Source organism: Bufo gargarizans, chromosome 2 (genome assembly GCF_014858855.1).
Source record: "Bufo gargarizans isolate SCDJY-AF-19 chromosome 2, ASM1485885v1, whole genome shotgun sequence".
Lineage (NCBI taxonomy): Eukaryota > Metazoa > Chordata > Amphibia > Anura > Bufonidae > Bufo > Bufo gargarizans.
In genome coordinates this window covers 591,220,849-591,243,351 of record NC_058081.1, presented here as the reverse complement: position 1 = coordinate 591,243,351, position 22,503 = coordinate 591,220,849, and the positions used below count along the sequence as shown (strand labels likewise).

Below are 22,503 nucleotides of genomic sequence, written 5' to 3'. Positions count from 1 at the left end.
GATTTCCGCACTGGAAAATTACGGAAAGCGTTCATGAGGGTATGGGCGCGGGCTTTCAGCACGGATTTTCCAGACTGTACTATAAATGTACAAGTCCGTTCTTGGCACTGATACCGCGCAAATCCCTCGCAAAGCTGCAGCGGAAGCCTACGTTCAATGGCGTTAAACGGAGACCAGCAGGTTCACCACGTTCAAAAGGAAAACCCATGGCAGCGACAAAACCTCTCGTGTGAACGCACCCCTTTACTCACTTCACCTAAAATTCACTTGGAAGAACCTCATGTAACTGGCAGAAGGAGCCTCAATCTGGAAGTTTATTAAAACTGCATTGTGATTCCACAGAAATATACGATTTAATAGATTGTATAGACAATACCGCACTGCAGACAGTGTTCACATTAGTATCTTGATAACCGCACTCCCTGCAGCTCCGGTGATGACGGGGCTCGTACAGCCGCTGAGGTGATGAGACAGGGCGGGCAGGTGAGTCAGCTGTGCACCGGGCGGATTGGCTGCAGCTACTTCCGGTTACTCACTGGTTTCACCTGCTGGACGAGACTGGGGAGAGGGCGAAGGAAGACATGGAGGAGCGGCGGGGCAGGACGGGGGCCTGGAGCACCGCACTGCTGCTACTGCTCCCGGGTGAGTGGCCGTCAGTGTAATAGATATAGTGGCACTCCTTGTGATAGGAGTTGTGTCGTTTTATACTGTGTGTGTGTATGTATATACCATATATGTATAGTGAGTGTGTATACCATATATGTATAGTGAGTGTGTGTGTGTATATACCATATATGTATAGTGAGTGTGAGTGTGTATATACCATATGTGTATAGTGAGTGTGTATATACCATATATGTATAGTGTGTGTGTATATACCATATATGTATAGTGTGTGTGTATATACCATATATGTATAGTGTGTGTGTATATACCATATATGTATAGTGTGTGTGTGTGTATATACCATATATACCATATATGTATAGTGTGTGTGTGTATATACCATATATGTATAGTGTGTGTGTGTATATACCATATATGTATAGTGTGTGTGTGTATATACCATATATGTATAGTGTATATACCATATATGTATAGTGTGTATACCATATATGTATAGTGTGTGTGTGTATACCATATATGTATAGTGTGTGTGTGTATACCATATATGTATAGTGTGTGTGTGTATACCATATATGTATAGTGTGTGTGTGTATACCATATATGTATAGTGTGTGTGTGTATACCATATATGTATAGTGTGTGTGTGTGTATACCATATATGTATAGTGTGTGTGTGTGTGTGTATACCATATATGTATAGTGTGTGTGTGTATACCATATATGTATAGTGTGTGTGTGTATACCATATATGTATAGTGTGTGTGTGTATACCATATATGTATAGTGTGTGTGTATATACCATATATGTATAGTGTGTGTGTATACCATATATGTATAGTGTGTGTGTGTATACCATATATGTATAGTGTGTGTGTGTATACCATATATGTATAGTGTGTGTGTGTGGTGTATACCATATATGTATAGTGTGTGTGTGTGTGTGTGTATACCATATATGTATAGTGTGTGTGTGTGTATACCATATATGTATAGTGTGTGTGTGTGTATATACCATATATGTATAGTGTGTGTGTGTATACCATATATGTATAGTGTGTGTGTGTATACCATATATGTATAGTGTGTGTGTGTGTATACCATATATGTATAGTGTGTGTGTGTGTATACCATATATGTATAGTGTGTGTGTGTGTATACCCATATATGGTAATAGTTGTATTAGTGTGTGTGTATACCATATATGTATAGTGTGTGTGTGTGTATACCATATATGTATAGTGTGTGTGTGTGTATACCATATATGTATAGTGTGTGTGTGTGTGTGTATACCATATATGTATAGTGTGTGTGTGTGTGTGTATACCATATATGTATAGGTGTGTGTGTGTATACCATATATGTATAGTGTGTGTGTGTATACCATATATGTATAGTGTGTGTGTGTATACCATATATGTATAGTGTGTGTGTGTGTGTATACCATATATGTATAGTGTGTGTGTATATACCATATATGTATAGTGTGTGTGTATATACCATATATGTATAGTGTGTGTGTATATACCATATATGTATAGTGTGTGTGTGTGTGTATATACCATATATGTATAGTGTGTGTGTGTGTGTGTGTGTGTATATACCATATATGTATAGTGTGTGTGTGTGTGTGTATATACCATATATGTATAGTGTGTGTGTGTGTGTATATACCATATATGTATAGTGTGTGTGTGTGTGTATATACCATATGTATAGTGTGTGTGTGTGTGTATATACCATATATGTATAGTGTGTGTGTGTGTGTATATACCATATATGTATAGTGTGTGTGTGTGTGTATATACCATATATGTATAGTGTGTGTGTTGTGTGTGTATATACCATATATGTATAGTGTGTGTGTGTGTGTGTATATACCATATATGTATAGTGTGTGTGTGTGTGTATATACCATATATGTAGTGTGTGTGTGTGTGTGTGTGTATACCATATATGTATAGTGTGTGTGTGTGTGTGTGTGTGTACCATATATGTATAGTGTGTGTGTGTGTGTGTGTATACCATATATGTATAGTGTGTGTGTATATACCATATATGTATAGTGTGTGTGTGTGTGTATACCATATATGTATAGTGTGTGTGTGTGTGTGTGTGTGTGTATATACCATATATGTATAGTGTGTGTATATACCTATATGTATAGTGTGTGTGTGTGTGTGTGTATATACCATATGTATAGTGTGTGGTATATACCATATGTATAGTGTGTGTGTGTGTGTGTGTGTATATACCATATATGTATGTGTGTGTGTATATACCATATATGTATAGTGTGTGTGTGTGTGTATATACCATATGTAGTGTGTGTGTGTGTGTATATACCATATATGTATAGTGTGTGTGTGTTATACCATATATGTATATGTGTGTGTGTGTGTATATACCATATATGTATAGTGTGTGTGTGTGGGTATATACCATATATGTATAGTGTGTGTGTGTGTGGTATATACCATATATGTATAGTGTGTGTGTGTGTGTATATACCATATATGTATAGTGTGTGTGTGTGTGTATACCCTATAGGTATAGTGTGTTGTGTGTGTATAACCATATATGTATAGTGTGTGTGTGTGTGTTATACCATATATGTATAGTGTGTGTGTGTGTGTGTATACCATATATGTATAGTGTGTGTTTATATACCATATATGTATAGTGTGTGTGGTGTGTATACCATATATGTATAGTGTGTGTGTGTGTGGTGTATACCATATATGTATAGTGTGTGTGTGTGTGTGTATACCATATATGTATAGTGTGTGTGTGTGTGTATACCATATATGTATTGTGTGTGTGTATACCATATATGTATAGTGTGTGTGTATATACATATATGTATAGTGTGTGTGTATATACCATATATGTATAGTGTGGTGTGTATATACCATATATGTATAGTGTGTGTGTGTGTGTATATACCATATATGTATAGTGTGTGGTGTGTGTGTATATACCATATATGTATAGTGTGTGTGTGTGTGTATATACCATATATGTATAGTGTGTGTGTGTATATACCATATATGTATAGTGTGTGTGTGTGTGTATATACCATATATGTATAGTGGTGTGTGTGTGTATATACCATATATGTATAGTGTGTGTGTGTGTGTATACCATATATGTATAGTGTGTGTGTGTGTGTGTATACCATATATGTATAGTGTGTGTGTGTGTGTATACCATATATGTATTGTGTGTGTGTATACCATATGTGTATAGTGTGTGTATATACCATATATGTATAGTGTGTGTGTATATACCATATATGTATAGTGTGTGTGTATATACCATATATGTATAGTGTGTGTGTGTGTGTATATACCATATATGTATAGTGTGTGTGTGTGTGTGTATATACCATATATGTATAGTGTGTGTTGTGTGTGTGTGTATATACCATATATGTATAGTGTGTGTGTGTGTGTATATACCCATATATGTATAGTGTGTGTGTGTGTATATACCATATATGTATAGTGTGTGTGTGTGTGTATATACCATATATGTATAGTGTGTGTGTGTGTGTATATACCATATATGTATAGTGTGTGTGTGTGTATATACCATATATGTATAGTGTGTGTGTGTGTGTGTATATACCATATATGTATAGTGTGTGTGTGTGTGTATATACCATATATGTATAGTGTGTGTGTGTGTGTATATACCATATATGTATAGTGTGTGTGTGTGTGTGTGTATATACCATATATGTATAGTGTGTGTGTGTGTGTGTATATATCATATATGTATAGTGTGTGTGTGTGTGTATACCATATATGTATAGTGTGTGTGTGTATACCATATATGTATAGTGTGTGTGTGTATACCATATATGTATAGTGTGTGTGTGTGTGTGTGTGTATACCATATATGTATAGTGTGTGTGTGTGTATATACCATATATGTATACTCCGTGTGCATTCCGTATTTTCGTTCTGTTTAAAGATAGAACATGTCCTATTATTGCCCGCAAATCACGTTCCGTGGGTCTGCAAAAAAAGGGAACACATATGGAATGTACTCCGTATATCTTCCGTATCTGCTCTGTTTTTGCGGAACCATCTATTGGAAATGTTATGCCCAGCCCAATTTTTTTTTAATTACTGTATATGCCATACGGAAAAACGGAATGGAACCGAAAACACTACTGAAACAACCAACGGAAAAACGGATCCGTTAAAAACGGCCCGCAAAACACTGAAAAAGCCATACGGTCGTGTGCATGAGCCCTAAGGCTGGATTCACATCACAGTTTCATTTTCTGTTCTGATCCATCAGAAGAACAGAATAAATAACATCTAAGTCATCAGTCTAAGTTTATGCCTAAAAACAGGCGAGCTTGATAAATGTGCCCTGCTGTGTCGCTTTCAAGTAGCCATAATATTGGAGAATTTTTAGAAAAATCGGTAGCAGTAGCCTGTGTTTAGGTGTAAAAAATGAGACTGGCGTATTTCATTCGGTTGTCTTTCTTTTGCCGATTATTTCTAGTCTGACCTCTGGTGGTGATTTTTCAGTACGACAGGTTCATATTCACTTAGACTGGTCTAATTTATTTCCAAATGAAAAAAGTCACATCTTTGCAGAGAAAAGTTGCATGTCTCCCGGAAAGTCTGACTTTTAATGCAAAAACAAAAAAAAAAAGGTCGCACTTCACCATTGCAAACAGACGAAGAAAAGTACGCCAGTAGAAATCAGACTGCTTTTACAACAATTTCAGGCACAAATTACTTTGGATAAAAGTCTCAAAAATGAGAAAGCTTCTGAATTGGGCTACTTTCACATTAGCATTTTTTGCGGATCCATCATAAATCTGCAAAAACGCTTCCGTTACAATAATACAACCGCATGCATCCGTCATGAACGGATCCAGTTGTATTAGGTCTTCTATAGCCAGGACGGGTCCATCATGAAAACCATTGAAAGTCAATGCTGGATGAATCCGTCCGTGTCAGGGAAAACGGATCCATTCCCATTGACTTACATTGTGGGTCAGGATGGATCCGTCTTGCTCCGCACCACATCGCGGACATAAAAACGCTGCTTGCAGCGTTATTCTGTCCGCCATGGGGACGCAACCAAATGGAACAAAATGCATTTGGGTGCACTCCGTTTCGTTCAGTTCAGTTTTTTTCCCTATTGACAAGGAATAGGGACGAAACTGAAGCGTTTTCTTCCGCTATTGAAATCCTAATCTGAAAGCGCTCACTAGTATACATTAGGTGCCGGGAGCGAGACGCCGGACCCAGAGCGGAGCCGCGGCACAGGAGAGGATAAAAAGTTTTTTTTATTTTATTATGATCAGAGATCTGATAGGGGTTAATAATAAAGGGCTGATCTGAGGTCTGATGGGGGTTAATAATAAGGGGCTGATCTGAGGGTCTGATGGGGGGTCAATAATAAAGGGCTGATCTGAGGGTCTGATGGGGGGTCAATAATAAAGGGCTGATCTGAGGGTCTGATGGGGGGTCAATAATAAAGGGCTGATCTGAGGGTCTGATGGGGGGTCAATAATAAAGGGCTGATCTGAGGGTCTGATGGGGGGTCAATAATAAAGGGCTGATCTGAGGGTCTGATGGGGGGTCAATAATAAAGGGCTGATCTGAGGGTCTGATGGGGGGTCAATAATAAAGGGCTGATCTGAGGGTCTGATGGGGGGTCAATAATAAAGGGCTGATCTGAGCGTCTGATGGGGGGTCAATAATTAAAGGGCTGATCTGAGGGTCTGATGGGGGGTCAATAATAAAGGGCTGATCTGAGGGTCTGATGGGGGGTCAATAATAAAGGGCTGATCTGAGGGTCTGATGGGGGGTCAATAATAAAGGGCTGATCTGAGGGTCTGATGGGGGGTCAATAATAAAGGGCTGATCTGAGGGTCTGATGGGGGGTCAATAATAAAGGGCTGATCTGAGGGGTCTGATGGGGGGTCAATAATAAAGGGCTGATCTGAGGGTCTGATGGGGGGTCAATAATAAAGGGCTGATCTGAGGGTCTGATGGGGGGTCAATAATAAAGGGCTGATCTGAGGGTCTGATGGGGTCAATAATAAAGGGCTGATCTGAGGGTCTGATGGGGGTCAATAATAAAGGGCTGATCTGAGGGTCTGATGGGGGGGTCAATAATAAAGGGCTGATCTGAGGGTCTGATGGGGGGTCAATAATAAAGGGCTGATCTGAGGGTCTGATGGGGGGTCAATAATAAAGGGCTGATCTGAGGGTCTGATGGGGGGTCAATAATAAAGGGCTGATCTGAGGGTCTGATATGAGGTCTGATATGGAGGTCTGACATGATGTTCTGAGGATCTGATATGAGGTCTGATGAAAAATCTGGGGTGCATCTTATCATCGGGTGCATCTTATAAAGCGAAAAATATGGTAGTGTGAACATAGCCTTAGGCCTCTTTCACACGAGTGAGTTTTCTGTCTGGATGCGATGCGTGTAGTGAACACGTAGCCTCCGGACTGAATCCTGACCCATTCATTTCTATGGCTCTGTGCACACGAGCGTTGTTTTTCATGCATCATCTTTGCCTTCAGGATAAATTGCAGCATGTTCTGTATTGTGTGGTTTTCGCGCAGCTCCGACTCCATAGTGAATGTGTGAAGAACGGAAGGAAGACCTCAGAATGTAATGCAGTTTCACAGATGTTTTTTTTTTTCAGTTTTGTATCTTCACCCTATAGAGAAGCCTATGAGAAAATGGCTGGAAAAAAAGCTTGCTGTGTTTTTTTTTTGGAGGAAAAATACAGTAGACCAAAAAAAATAAATAATGAAAAGTAAAAATAAAAATGCATTGTTTGTAGTTTATTTCATGATCCCCTATTCCTATTGGCCGCATCTGGTGTTGTTTTTTTGAACAAAAACACCAGGAGCAAATAACCCTTCGGCGTCCTGTACTTCATTTTTTCCCATAGACGGAGCTGGCGCTTGTACCGCAAAAACACCACTAAAAAACACAAAAGTGCACTAAAAAAAACAGTGTAAAAGCAGCCTCGGGCTACATTCACACAAACGTGCTTTGTTTCCATGTCCGTTCCGTGTTTTTTTTTTTTTTTTTTTTTTGTGCTATTCGCATCTGTATGTTCGTTCCGTGGCCCTGCAAAAATGATAGAACATGCCCTATTGTTGTCCGTTTAGCGGACAAGAATAGGTATTGTTACAATGGATCCGCAAAAAATACGGATATGGCTGTGTGAGAATAGGACATGCTCTATCTTTTTTGCGGAGCCGCGGAACTGACATATGGGTCCGCCATCCATTTTGCAAAATTGCGGAACGGATGCGGACACACATACGGTGGTGTGAATGAGCCCTAAATGAGCGTTGCTAAGGCACATCCGTCTTCCTAATACAGCCCGGTGCAGTACTGACTGGGAAGACGGGCCGTACGCTGCTCCCTCACAGTGTACTGTAGATATTAAAGCGGTTCTCCAGTCATCAATATCAGATCGGTGGGGGCGCTGGGTGTGGGACCCCCGCCGATCTGATATTGACGACCTATCCTGAGGACAGGTCATCAATATTAAAAGCCTGGACAACCCCTTTAATCTCTTTCATCTCCCTGCTATTTCTCCCTGATCAGTGTGGTCAGCGCCGACAGTACGTGATTCTGTTGTATTCCCGGCGCGCTGAGTAATTAACCAGCCGCTGCACGATACCCTCCAGCACATTAATGTGATTTGTTGTGTTTTATTTATTATTTTATAGGTTTTATCGGCGTGGGCTGTATCGACATCCGAATGGACTCCGAAGTATACGGGGTTGAAGGAGAATCGGCTAAATTATGGTGCGGCTTCTCCTCGAGGGACTCGACGTCTGAATTGGTAACAGTGGACTGGAGCTATCGTCCTCAAGCAGGAGGTCCCATGGTCACTGTGAGTACATACAGGACCCGGTGTAATGAATTTACAGAGGAGCTGCCTCCCTCCTGACACTGGAGCATCTTTTTCTTGCAACTTCCTGGTCTATTCCTCTGTTATTCCTCCTGGAAACATAGGAATAAATAGAAAACTGGGTGTTACCATTCCCTTTTTCAAAGTGGTCTGTCTCTATACAGTCCTCTCAAGAGAGATAAGCCGCAGGCTGAGGTGTCTGGCAGCAGATTTTTCCTTTAAAATACATGCATGCTCGGCCTAACCAAGCGCGTATGATGAGGTCAGGAGCAATAGCTGTTGGCCAAACCAGCCTTTGGCTGACGGCTATCTAAAGTGTATAACCACCTTAATCGTTCCATGACAAACACTTATTCACTAGCTACAGGATTGTCAGAGGTTTGATCGGCAGGGGTTAAGCTGCTGGGGCCCCAGCTGATCATAAAAATGTGGGGCCCTTGTTCCCCTGTTTGAGCGGATCGGCCGTTACGCATCTGCGCTCCATTCAACTACAGTACACGGGACTGCTAGAGATGGCCGAGTACAAGCGTTGCGCACAGGGGTGGTGTGTTTGTCATGGGACAACTCCTTTAACCCTTTCACTGTCAGGGCTTCTTGGACACTTTGCTCTTCTGGTAAGCAGGACAATGGTCATTACAAACTAGAAAAGTCCTACTAATCATACCCGGCACATTGTCAGAATGCCACTCGGCTCTTTATACCCACAGACACCCGTTGGCACTGTGCTTGGTATACTATGCAGGGGCCAGAACGTTCCTCCGAGCACTGCGGCCCCTACAAACATACAGCTGATCGGGAGTCTGATCCCCCACCGATCCCATACTGAGGATTGCAGTCCTGGACAAATCCTTTTAGACAAACATTCTTTAGCAGACTTTGCACTGAGCGTCTGTTTGTTTTCCGCCTGCTGGATGGCATTGTGCCGCTATCAGGCGCGTTAAGCTGTGTACATACACACCGATAGCACTTCTTCTATGCAGATCTCGTTGTGTAGCCAGTATTGGCTCTGCTCTGGGAAGTCTCCAATGGCTGGAACATTATCTCATGTCCCCCAATTACTTTGTGAGACAATGGAGCATTGGTTCAGATACAACAAAGCAACAAACCCTCTCCCCTATCAGTAAAATATTAGCAAAAGCGAATATGTACATGTCCATAAAACTCTACATAGTAACATAGTTTATAAGGCTGAAAAAAGACATCTGTCCATCCAGTTCGGCCTGTCATCCTGCAAGTGGATCCAGAGGAAGGCAAAAAACAAACCCTGTGAGGTAGAAGCCAATTTTCCCCACTTTAGGGGAATAAAAAATTCCTTCCCGACTCCAATCAGGCAATCAGAATAACTCCCTGGATCAGCGACCCCTCTCTAGTAGCTATAGCCTGTAATATTATTACACTCCAGAAATACATCCAGGCCCCTCTTGAATTCCTTTATTGTACTCCCCATCACCACCTCCTCAGGCAGAGAGTTCCATAGTCTCACTGCTCTTACCGTAAAGAATCCTCTTCTATGTTTGTGTACAAACCTTCTTTCCTCCAGACGCAGAGGATGTCCCCTCGTCATAGTCCTGATCTATTTATACATAGTTATTAGATCTCCCCTCAGTCGTCTTTTTTCTAAACTGAATAACCCTAATGCTGATAATCTTTCAGGGTACTGTAGTTGCCCCATTCCAGTTATTACTTTAGTTGCCCTCCTCTGGACCTTCTCCAGCTCTGCTATGTCTGCCTTGTTCACTGGAGCCCAGAACTGTACACAGTACTCCATGTGTGGTCTGACGAGTGATGTGTAAAGTGGTAGGACTATGTTCTCATCATTACGGGCATCTGTGCCCCTTCTGATGCAACCCATTATCTTATTGGCCTTGGCAGCAGCTGCCTGACACTGGTTTTTATTGCTTAGTTTGCTGTTTACTAAAATTCCTAGGTCCTTAAATCAATTAAATCAAATAAGCAGACTTCTGATGTGTAGCATATATTAAAGTGAGCTTTTCAATCCATACTCATGAATATCAGGTATTTCACCTTCTTATCACTTTTATTTAGTATATCCAAAAGCATAAATGATCAATAAGCGCATCTTAGCGTCCCTCATAGTGTATGCTCTTATTGATCATTTATGCTTTTGGATATACTAAATAAAAGTGATAAGAAGGTGAAATACCTGATATTCATGAGTATGGATTGAAAAGCTTACCTTAATATATGCTAGACATCAGAATTATTGATATAATTGGGACCTGTGGGCAATAGTGGCGCTCCGGTTGTGGACTGTGCTGATATACAGGTGGCATTTTTTCGTCATGTAACTCTACAAACATAAAGCTGTCTGATCAGCTGTCTCTCCTGACTCTCCCATACACGTTCTTTTGGCCGAGCATGCATGTGTTTTCAATGAGGAGAGGGGAAAAAGCATGTTTGGCCGAGCATGCATGTATGGGGAGAAAGCTGCTGCCAATCACTTCTGGAAGTGGCTTATCTAACAGGAGAACAAAAAGATCGGGTGAAAATATTCCGTTTGCACAACCCGAGCAGATGATGTCGGGGGGAGAATCGGGAGCTCCCCACACATTAGACTGTCAGCCAAACGCCGTTCTCGGTCGACAATACACTATTGTGTATGGGGCCGTCTTTACAATTGCAGGAGAAGTTGGACAAGAACCGTTTACGTGCGCTAATTATAATAGTCCCGTCATTTATCGCTAATTGTTTGTTATTTTTACTAAATAATAATATAATTATGATGCATTGAAAATGAAATCACGATGATAATTATAAGCCTTGGGTGTAGCCTCCTGTGTGGCGGTGTGCCAAGCGGTAAAAAGTGCGCAGAGAAACTGTGTTGTTTTAACCCCTTAAAGACACATGACAGATGTATCTGTCGTACATCCGCCCGGTATGTATGGAGCGGGCTCAAACGCTAAGCCCACTCCATACGCAGCCAGTGCCGGCTGTTTAATATAGCTTACTCCCAGCCGTAATGCGTCCACGGATTGGTCAGAGAGCAGAGCTTCCTCTGTTCTTCAATTGAAGCCCCCGGGGTGACATTGTGGGGTTCAGAATGGTTACTATGGCAACCTTGGACAAGGCTTAATAGGATGCCTGTAAAAATCCCATAGACTGCGATAGTATACTATAACAGTCTATGCTATTAGTGATCAGAGGATTGCATGTTCAAGTCCCTTTTAAAGGGGTAGTTTTAGTTTTATATAAAAACTTCGGCAACCCCTGTAAACAGACTAACATGGAAAATGGGTACTCGCCCGTTTTCTCCTCTGCTTGTTCCTGCGTTGAGCTCCGATCCTCACTAGGGCTCCAGCAGTGATGTTCTGTTCCCCCAGGTCACTGCTGCAGCCAACCGCTGGCTTTAGCAGAGACAATCCCGTGCACGGCTGAGGCCAGCAATTAGCTGCGGAGGTGACTTGTGCGCGGAAACTGTCCAACTTTCCCAACTGCTGGAGCGTCGTGTTTCCTGGCATGTCTGCCGCTCCAGTCAACGCTATGGGACTGGTGTAGATAGCACAGTACAAGCAATCGGCTATCTCCGGCAGCCCCATATTGCTGAATGGAGTGGCATGCATGACTGCCGCTCCTTTCAAATGGGGGAGGACGACACCCCACCCCCCGAACGTGTCTTAATGGGACAACCCTTTTAAAGGGGCACTCTCCACTTATAAAATATTGCTAGAATATACTGCCATTTTATAATTTGTTGGGGGGGGGGGTAACCTTTGAGGTCCGCTGGCTGTCTCTGTTTTCTGGCATCCGGTGATGAAGTGTTGATCCATGTATCTGCTGCAGCCTGTTTAAAAACTGTAGAGGTCAACACTGGAGGCTACAAGACCAAAACTGGTGGGTGATCATGGAAGCATCCGGATGGGACTCTCTGGGGATTCGTAAGTGAATATGCTGATTTATTTTAAAAAAAGATATTTTGCTGCAGAAGCTAAAGAAATAATCAGCAAAATCTGCCAGGATTGGGTTTTGTTGTGGAATGTTGTGTCTCCAGTCAACTGGATGGTGAAAATCTGCAAACAATGCACTACGGAAATGACAGACGTGATGCGGATCACAAATATCTGTACCTGTTCCTGTTGCAGATTTTCGAACAGACAGAAAATCCACACGTCCCGAAAAAACAAACAAACTGGAAATTCTTCCGACATATACTGCCGAGGGTGACCTGTGTTGGACAGATATCGGTGGCTGCTGCATTGCTATAATTATGCAGAGCAGGTTGTAATTATCTGATCACTGCAAGCTTCAGCTAGCAGATTGTACAATATGTGCTGTTTTTATACGGTTCTTTAACCCATTGATGACCAGGCTTGTTTAGGCCTGGAAGGAATTTGTCTGCAATTTTTATATTGATGATCTGTCCTCAGGATAGGCAGTCAATATTTGATTGTCGCTTCTCCTTGCTGGCAGGGGTGACGCACTGCTTACCGTAGCCCCACTCCTGCTCTGTCCCGCTCTCCTCCTGGACACGCTGGCCGTGCACTCCCTCAGTAAGGACCTTGTCTTGTGCTATAGGCTGGTCATCCCTGGGTACTTAAGGCAGGCTTCCCCAGTGGGAGGGTGCCTGAGCTTTAGGTTCCTAGTGTCTAGTATTCTAGCAAAGGTGTTCTATTCTGCCAGACAACCCTTCTATGCCAACTTTGACCGTAGCCTGTTTCTTGAATTGCCCTGCTGCCGCCTACCCAGACCTCGGACTTGTCTCACAGATTTGCTTGTATGCTGCCTGCCCGGACCTTAACCTGTCTCCAAACTATGCATATTGCCTGACCCCTCTGTGCCTCTGACCTCTGTGGATCAGCTGCCAACCACATCGGTGCTATCTCAAGAGGTAGCAGCCTGGTAGCTCTCCAAATTCCTGTACAGGGGTTAATGAGTTAATGACTTCTAGGATAACGCCCTTACAGTTTTTGCCCAAAGCCAAGCTGGTTGTTTGGTGCAGTGTGTTCACTCCCACCACCCGTAAGAATATATAGGGATATTTTTATAAAAATTTTTTTTAAATGCTTTACTAATTTTTATCCTTATTCTGGGAGGTATAAAGATTTACTTTTTCCATTATTTCCACTGATGAAGCTGGGCGAGGGCTTTGTTTTTTTTGTGGGATGAGTTGATATTTTCATAGGTACCGTTTTGGGGTACATACAAACTTTTAATTCAATTTTTTAGAAGGTAGAATTAACAAAACAGCATTTTTTATTTATTTATTTGAGTGAATTAAATGTGATAAATTTCTAGTTCAGTTGATTTGTATATATGGTGATAATTCAACGTGCCTCTAAGGCTTTCACATTGGATTAGACACAACTGGAATAAAATTTATAAAAGCAGGTCTGGTGTAGGGGTGGCACATAGGCTTGACACCCAAGGTAGCCATTGATTTTATAGAATTATTTTCTTTTTCAAAATTTTATTAAAGGGGTTGTCTCACTTCACCAAGTGGCATTTGTCATGTAGAGAAAGTTAATACCAGGCACTTACTAATGTATTGTGATTATCAATATTGCCTCCTTTGCTGGCTTGATTCATTTTTCCATCACATTATACACGGCTCGTTTCCATGGTTACGACCACTGTGCAATCCATTAGCAGTGGCCGTGCTTGCAGAATATAGGAAAAAGCGCCAGTCTATCTGGCCGGGACAACAGGAGTGCACTTAGTCCACATAGTCGTAAGAACAGATGCTCCAGAATTGTTATTATATGAGGAATACAAGTAGTTACTAAAACAGACATGTCAGGAGAGGGGACGGCTCCTTTAAGGATTTTCAAGGGGAGATTATAGACATTTTAGCATACGTTTCTTAGCAGTTGTAAGGCATGTCCATGCGTAAGCAGCAGCTTGCATAGTGTGGACCGGGAAATTATAAGCAAACTTCATTGGAGAGTGAGGAATGGTTCTGTGGCCAAGAATGGGCATTTTACATTTTTTTTACAATGGGCCCGTGAAAAGTGCGGGATACATCTGTATTTTGCGGATCCGCGATTTGCAGACTGTAAAATAGACACGGTCGTGTGAATGCCCCTTAAGTAAGACTTCTCAATTTGAAACCATTTTTGAGGTCGTGAGGGATGCCACTATTCTTTAACCTGGTCCACTGAGTTAGCGAGGTAGTAGTTATTTAAAGGCTATGTACACCTTTGCGGGCAATTCTTTTTATTATTGCATTGTACTCATTTCTTTTTTCAGTTGGACTTTATCAAAAATATGGAGTCCTTTCTTCTGTTCAGGGCTGAGATGCTCTAGCAGCAGCCTCTGGATTTTCTTTTCCATTAGTTGGGGAGCTGACGGGCTCCTTATCTCTGCTCTCTGACCTTATAAACACTCATTATAGCTCAGTTCTTATATTATTGATAATAATGTGGTTTAAATAAGTGTTTATGACCGCTCAGTAGTTTAGAGATGAGGGTTATTAGATGACCGGCACAAAGTGAAAGGGAAAGTACCAGCCGTACAGGTAGAAAAACAGTTAACCCTTTGTGACAGAATGGCTTAATATTTTTAATAAAGGCCAATTGAAAATATAATTTTTAGCCAAAAATGAGTAAAATGCAATCCTAAACAAAAATTGCCTATGAACGATCACTTTTTTTTTTTTTTTTGTTCTGGGGTTTTTCTCTTTAAGGGTAAATGCACACGTTCAGGATTTATGTGCGAAGAATCCGAACTGAAATCCGCAGGTGTTCGCAGGGAAATCCGTGTGGTCAATCCGCATCAATTGGTGCGGATTTACTTGAGGATTTTACTCTTCCTATTGAACTGAATGGGGAAAATCCGGTCAGGAAAAATAAAATAAATTAACATGCTGCAGATTTTAAAATCAGCACCGTAGGTCAAAATCTGCATTGTGTGCATTTACCCTAAGTGTATTTGGTCTTTTGTGTACTTAAAGAGGACCTTTCACCGATCCTGACATTGTGAACTAAGAATACAGACATGGAGAGCGGCGCCCGGGGATCTCACTGCACTTACTATTATCCCTGGGCGCCGCTCCGTTCTCCCGCTATGCCCTCCGGTCACAAAGTTATGGTAGGCGGAGTCTGCCCTTGTTCTGCTCTAGCGCTGGCCAATCGCATCGCAGAGCTCACAGCCTGGTAGAAAATAACCTCCCAGGCTGTGAGCTCTGCGCTGTGATTGGCCAGCGCTAGAGCAGAACAAGGGCAGACTCCACCTACCATAACTTTGTGACCGGAGATACCGGAGGGCATAGCGGGAGAATGGAGCGGCGCCCGGGGATAATAGTAAGTGCAGTGAGATCCCCGGGCGCCGCTCTCCATGTCTGTATTCTTAGTTCACAATGTCAGGATCGGTGAAAAGTCCTCTTTAATCTCATTAAAGGTCGATTTAGACGAACCAATAATTGTTCAGATTATTGGGAACGACCTTTCCTGCGAATGCTCGTTCCTGACAATCTGCCCATCTAAATGTGCCACCGATCACATGATGAACAAGTAAAACGCTTGTTCATCAGGTGATCCGGTCTTTCATGCAGGTACCACCGATCATAGTTTCTGGCAGACCGTATAGTCTAAACAATGATCTGCTGCTCAGAAACCATGATAGCGTCCCCTCATCCTTATACTGTGAAGGAGATCGCTGCATGTAAATGCGCGGTTTCCTTCACTGAACGAGCAGCCGACTGTCAGGAAGGAACCCGCCTTACTCAAAGGTGTTCTGCACTTTAACTGATGATCTATCCTCTGGATAGATCATCAGCTTCTGATCGGCAGGGGTCTGACACCCGGGACTCCAAGAGCGCCGCGGCCTTCTCACTGTTTGCCGCTGGCCCAGTGACGTCACGACTTGTATCAACTAGCGTGGGCGGGGCTAAGCTCTATTCACTTAAATAGATCATCAGTTAAAACAAAGTGCAGAACCCCTTTAATTCATGATGACAGATGGAAAACGCCCTCATCACCCAAGTTTCATACACAATCTGTTCTTTTTCCTAGATCATGCACTACCAATCAAAACCGTACCCCACATCAGTTGGACCCTTCAAGGATCGTCTAAAATGGGAAGGGAACATTGAACGGGGAGATGCTTCCATTTTGTTGGAGGATCTAAAACTCACAGATAACGGCACCTTCACATGTACGGTCAGAAATCCACCAGATGTCCACGGGAACTTACCACAGATGAAACTGACAGTAACCTTGGAAAGTAAGAGAGAAGACAGGGTCGTGGTAGAGGGACTATCCCAATTCACATCTATTAGTCCTGATAGTTTTTGCTATAGTGAATTTGACTCAAAAGATGGCTTCTTAAAGTTTTTGGACGGCTCTGGGAGTTAGCCGAGGAAGTGTCTTCCATAGAAGTGAGTAGAGAGAGCCGCACACATGCCAGTATCCACCTCACCAGATGGGACGATGATTGGGGCACCCTTGTTCTGGTGATAGATGCACCTCTAGGGTCCACACTTATCAGACAATCAGACAACATATGACTGTACTCTTAATGTCCAAGAGGGGAATACCCCATTAATGATATACAGTGGTCCTCTTACTTTTGAAGGCCTTGGGGTTGATATTTTCAAGTTACAATTGCTGTGACTGTATATTCACATAGTCCACAAACAGAAGACAATCACAATACTCACCAGTTTTAATGGCTTCCAAGCATTTAAAGGGCATCTGTCAGCAGTTTTGACACTGGCTGACCTGTTACATGTGTGCTTGTCAGCTGAAGGCCTCTGTGTTGGTCCCATGTTCATATGTGCCCGCATTGCTTAGAAAAATTAGGTTTTAATATATGCAAATTAGCTTCTAGGAGCAATGGGGACAATTTGGGTTAATGTTGGTTGTCCTGGAACCATGCAATGTACGTGGAGGGATCACTTGTGTTTGCTGTTCTATTATAATAACCTCAGAGATCATCAATTTTTCTCTTTAGGTGTCACCTTTAAGTTCACCACAGTCATATTGCTGTCCTGTTTGGTGTTCATCCCCTCTGCTTTGGTCTCCATAATACTGCTGATAAGGATGAAAAGAGCGATCAAGAGAGACCGGATGAGGAGCCAGAAAGTGAAGAAGTCTCCTATTGAAGAATCCCAAGAGTGAGTGGGTCTATATGCCTATATCTCTGTGATTTAGGATTGTAATGGTAATATCCATGGTGGTGAAGGATTAATGGTAATATCTGTGGTGGCATTGGTTGGTATAGGGTTAGTAGTACCTAATGTTTCTGCTGGTTTAAGGCAGTAAAGCAGTTAGTTGACCGAATTGATCTTTGGATCATAGATCCGAAGTTGATTTGTTCAAAATTTATTTATTTTTTTTAATTTTTTTTTTTATAAATGCTGTTTCCATACAGCATTAAAATCAAAGTTTTTGAACGAATCGAGTTTGGCTCATTTCACTTAATAGTAGTTAGATCTTCTCTAGTCTAGGATGTTGAACAGGTTAATAATATGGTATTATTCATTAAATTGTTAAAAATTCTCGGGGTCAGATCTCCTGTTCTTTTTCGGTTATATATTTCTAAATTGTTGTTTTCCCTTTGCGCTCCCATATTGCCCCTTACGTACGTATACAATATTTATGGCCTAGCCTGAAGATCAAGGCCATCAATATCAGATTTGTGAGGGTCCGACTCCTGCACCAATCAGCTGCCTGAAGGGGTGGCAGCCTTCCATAAGCACAGAGCTGTGTATGGTATGCAATGGAAATACATAATTTTCTTGATCTGGGGGTGTTCGGGCCCATTCACACGACCGTATGGCCACCATGCCCGTGTTGCGGACCGCAAATGGCGTTCCACAAAATTGTGAACTCCCTATCATGGTGCGGACCCATTGACTTGAATAGGTCCACGATCCGCAAGATACATGTGCAGAGACCCAGATCCGAAAGCCCACGGAAGGGTTTCCGTGCGCTTCTAATCCGTCCCTCCGTCTTAAATCTGTACACTGCTGGCTCCCCCTAATGGCAACCTCAGCTTCATTAATAATTACATATTATCCTCCTGAAACATTACCTGCTCCCACCACTCGGGACCTCCACTGCCTCCATATTCTGGTCCCCTCACTGTTTACATCTAGCGCTGCACAGGCATGGCCGCATGCTCACTCCAACCAATAAGCAGTGACGTGGCATGGATTTCTGCAACAGAAATTCATATCCTTTGGTGCACATTTTGCTGCTGTGGTATTCTGGCCGATCCGCTATAGAAAGTCCCCAGCAGACCCGCCACATGTGGTTATACCTACAGGTATCGCTTTAACTCTACGGCCATGTGCCTCTGTGAGTACTTGGCGTCGCAGGGATTCTTTTTGCTATTAGAAAATCTCCTTTAGCCGATGTTCTTCGGGTGAACGAATCCGCCCTCAATGCACCTTCCTGTTTTTGAATTAAAAATCCTCAGGATAAATCGTATGGATTGAAAATCGGCGTCACGGAAAGTAAAACCAACATTGGTGCTGATTCCGCCTGGAAATTCTTATTGAAATCGGAGGTAATCCTAAAAAAAACACATGAAAATCCACACCTAAAAAACCCCCCACTTTAAATGAAAAACAACATAAAAAACTGTGTGGAAAACGCATGGAATTTTGGATTTCATGTCTAAATACAAACATGTGAACATACCCCAAGTGTGACCCTGAGTATTTTGCAAAGGCAAGGGTTGACCTGAGAAATAATCCGAGGGAATCCACGTCTGCTGCATGCTGCTTACTATATATTCGTCTGCTTGTGTTCACATCCTGCTGTATTAATGCTGTTTCTCCCCTAGTTGTGTATATAATGACAATGAGAGAGCTCCGCTCCATCGTAGTTCATCTGTGGAGAAGCCCCCCGGCTGTCTGGTGAGGCTCTGTCTGAGTTGTATGCGTTGTATAGATGTAAGTTTGTTTGGTTTTGTGGTTTGTTTGTTTATTTGTTTGTTTTGTTTGTTTTTATTGATATTTGTCTAGTTTAGAAATTTTAGAATAAAAAATATCTGCAAATGTCTAATATACTTTATTTATCCCTTTCCAAGAAAAAATAGTGCTAAAAAAAAGTGCGTTATCTGAAAAGTAGTATTAGCAGCAGGGCAGGAAGAGAATCTAAAGTGATGCCTTTGAAACTAAATATAAGAAGCTTGGGTATGACAACCCTTGTTGCCAATGTTACTTGGGTATGACAACCCTCTGCTTTATGCTTGGGGCAGAATTACTAATCCTGCCTAATATTTAGCTTTAAGGGGGTTGTCAGTTCAAGCATTGGTGGCATATTGTCCACCTCTGGGACCCGCACCTATCTCTAGAATGGATCCTGCAAAGTGAAGGAGAGCTAAATGCGCATTTGCGGCCGTATTGCTTGGCTATTTTCATCAGCCACACAGAAGTGAATGGAGCTGCGGCTGCGCTTGCGCAGTGCGCTGCCCATTAATTTCCCTGGAAGTTCTAAAAATAGCCAAGCTCTCGTAGAAACTAATAAAGGGCGGCCACTCAGGCGTGGTCAGCTCTCCTTCACTGCGTGCTCTGTTCTAGAGATAGGTGTGGGTCCCGCACCTGTCAGACATTGGTGGCATATCCTAGCTATATGCCACTAATGCTTGAGATGACACCACCCCTTTAAAGCTTGTTTACTTAGGCTGACTTAGTAGATCAGGGATCGGCAACCTCCGACACTCCAGCTGTTCTGAAACTACAACTCCCAGAATCCTCCTTTCACTTCCATGGGCGTTACAAGAAAAGTCGAGTACCTGTGTATGCTGAGAATTGTAGTTTTGCAGCAGCTGGAGTGCCGCAGGTTGCTGATCCCTGCAGTAGACAGTCACGTACATGCAGAAGTCTTCTCTTCTGTATGGGGAGGAGTGATTATTGATTCTGCACAGGACAATCTCCTGCCCAGAAACAATGATTTAGTGTCCGCGTTTTTTTTTAGTTTTTTTTTTACGAATGAATGTTTGCTTGTTCATCAGCTGATTGGTGACAACTGTACACAGGTCAGTTATCAGGATGGGGCATTCCTAGGAACTTCTTCCCAATAATTGCCCTAATCGTCGACTAGCTAAATGGGTCTTTACACCTTCACTAGTTCTTGGCCATCCCTTCCAACTCGCCCATACAGCTGAACCCTTGGCTCTGTTGAGTATGTATGTGCGGAGAGAGGAGAAAAGTATTAGACCTTGAAATTCAACATGCCGTGCACTCCTGCAAGACGAGCAGTGTCCAGAACGGAGGATCACGCTCACACACGGAGCGTGATTTCCGGACTGCACACACTCATCTGAAACAGCCCTTACAAAGAGTGTCTCTTAGGCCTCATGCGCACAACCGTGTGTATTTTGCGGTCCGCAAAAAATATGGATAACGCCCGTGTGCATTCCGTATTCTGCAGAACAGAACAGCTGGCCCCTAATAGAACAGTCCTATCCTTGTCCATAATGCGGACAATAATAGGACATGTTTTATTTTTGGGGCGGAACGGAAATACTGACATATGGAAACGGACGCAGATGTTGTCCTTGGTCGGATTTGACCCCAGCGCATAGGAACACTTTGTGATCAGCTTTTTGTTAAAGAACCTCTTTTAACAAGTAACAATGGGGCAAAGTGGAACATCCCTTTAATATTCAAATACATGTTTTTTCTTTACAACCAGGCAGATTGATGGCATACATTAATATATAATATTCCCGCTCTCCTGTAGTTATTAATTGTCTTTTTTTAGGACGATGACGACGACGACGACAACACAGCAGACAAGAAGAGTCTTGTGTGAATGGACACCTATGGATGCCACATGAAGATGACATCCAAGCTTGAGTCATGTGAAGGAGGTTACGAATTATACAGGATTCTGTGGACTTTGTATTATCCTGAATTTTAAGTGTCTTTTAGTACGACTGCACAGTATGGATTATATTTAATGTGTGTGAATTTTAACATGTAATTTACCTGGAAGATAACTTTCCAAAGTATTGGTGTAACATAAAGTTACCAGTTTGCTAGTAACACCCAGACATTGTTCTATACCAGAAGTATTCTTTTACATTTTGTAGCTTGATGCTGTAATGTAGTGGGTGTCCAGGATTCTACAAGTGAGGGCCTATAATAAGGTAAAGCCATCACTATCTGATCAGTGTGGGGGGGGGGAGGGATCGGGGGATCGGGATCTGACACCGCCACCGATCTGCTGTTCTGCACTAGCTCCATCACCGGAACGTCACAGCTCCATCCATTGTGTAGTGGACAGAGCTGGTTACTGCAGCTTGCATTGAAGAGAATAGGAGCACAGAACCAGCTCCATCCAATACACCATGTGTAGATCCAGCACTGACTCCCCGCAGCGGAGCTGGTGCAGGACAGCTGATTGGCCGTGCTGTGGAGTGCCGATCTGAGGATACGCCATCATTTGTAAAACCCTGGACAACCCCTTTAAAGGGAATGTGATCATGGTTCTTCCAGTTAAAACCAGATAGTGATATATTCTATTTTTCTAATCTGTTTTTATTTTCGGATTGTAGATTATTATTTTTTTTTATACTATTTTTTATAAACATGATTATGGTGGGAGATGGGGACATCTTGCCTGAGCTACTGTTAACAGCATTCAGGGATTTGCTATGCAGCTGCCACATGGACCATAGACACAGTAGTCTGGAGGGGATTCATTAATATCGAAGGGAGAGTTTCTTAAAGTGTAACTGCCATTCTATTTTTATTTGTGTAATGTATAGGGGCACTGATACTGACCATTTTTGTAATATACTTTAATTACTGAAATCGTACATTTCTATTAGAAAATAGCTCTAAAATCGTCCATATTAAGCCTTAGCAACGCTGCTCTGTCTTCTGTTTACATATCAGTGGAGACTTGCTAACACTGACTGTATCATGTAAACAGAAGACAGAGGAGCGTTGCTAAGGCTCAATCTGGGCCACTTTAGAGCTATTTTTCTAATAGAAATGTATGGTTTCAGTAATTAAATTATATTACATAAGTGGTCATCATCAC

General features: G+C 42.2%; 1 protein-coding gene across 1 annotated transcript; it reads left to right on the top strand.

Annotated features, from left to right (window-relative positions):
• Positions 1–541: 541 nt before the first annotated feature.
• LOC122926771 (myelin protein zero-like protein 3) lies at positions 542–22,261 on the top strand. The gene is made up of 6 exons (XM_044278249.1): positions 542–642; positions 8,361–8,527; positions 16,513–16,723; positions 17,453–17,615; positions 19,292–19,400; positions 21,217–22,261. Exons 1-6 carry the CDS (start codon positions 582–584, stop codon positions 21,265–21,267), a joined length of 762 nt encoding a protein of 253 aa, XP_044134184.1. The 5' UTR covers positions 542–581; the 3' UTR covers positions 21,268–22,261.
• The last annotated feature ends 242 nt before the right edge of the window (positions 22,262–22,503 follow it).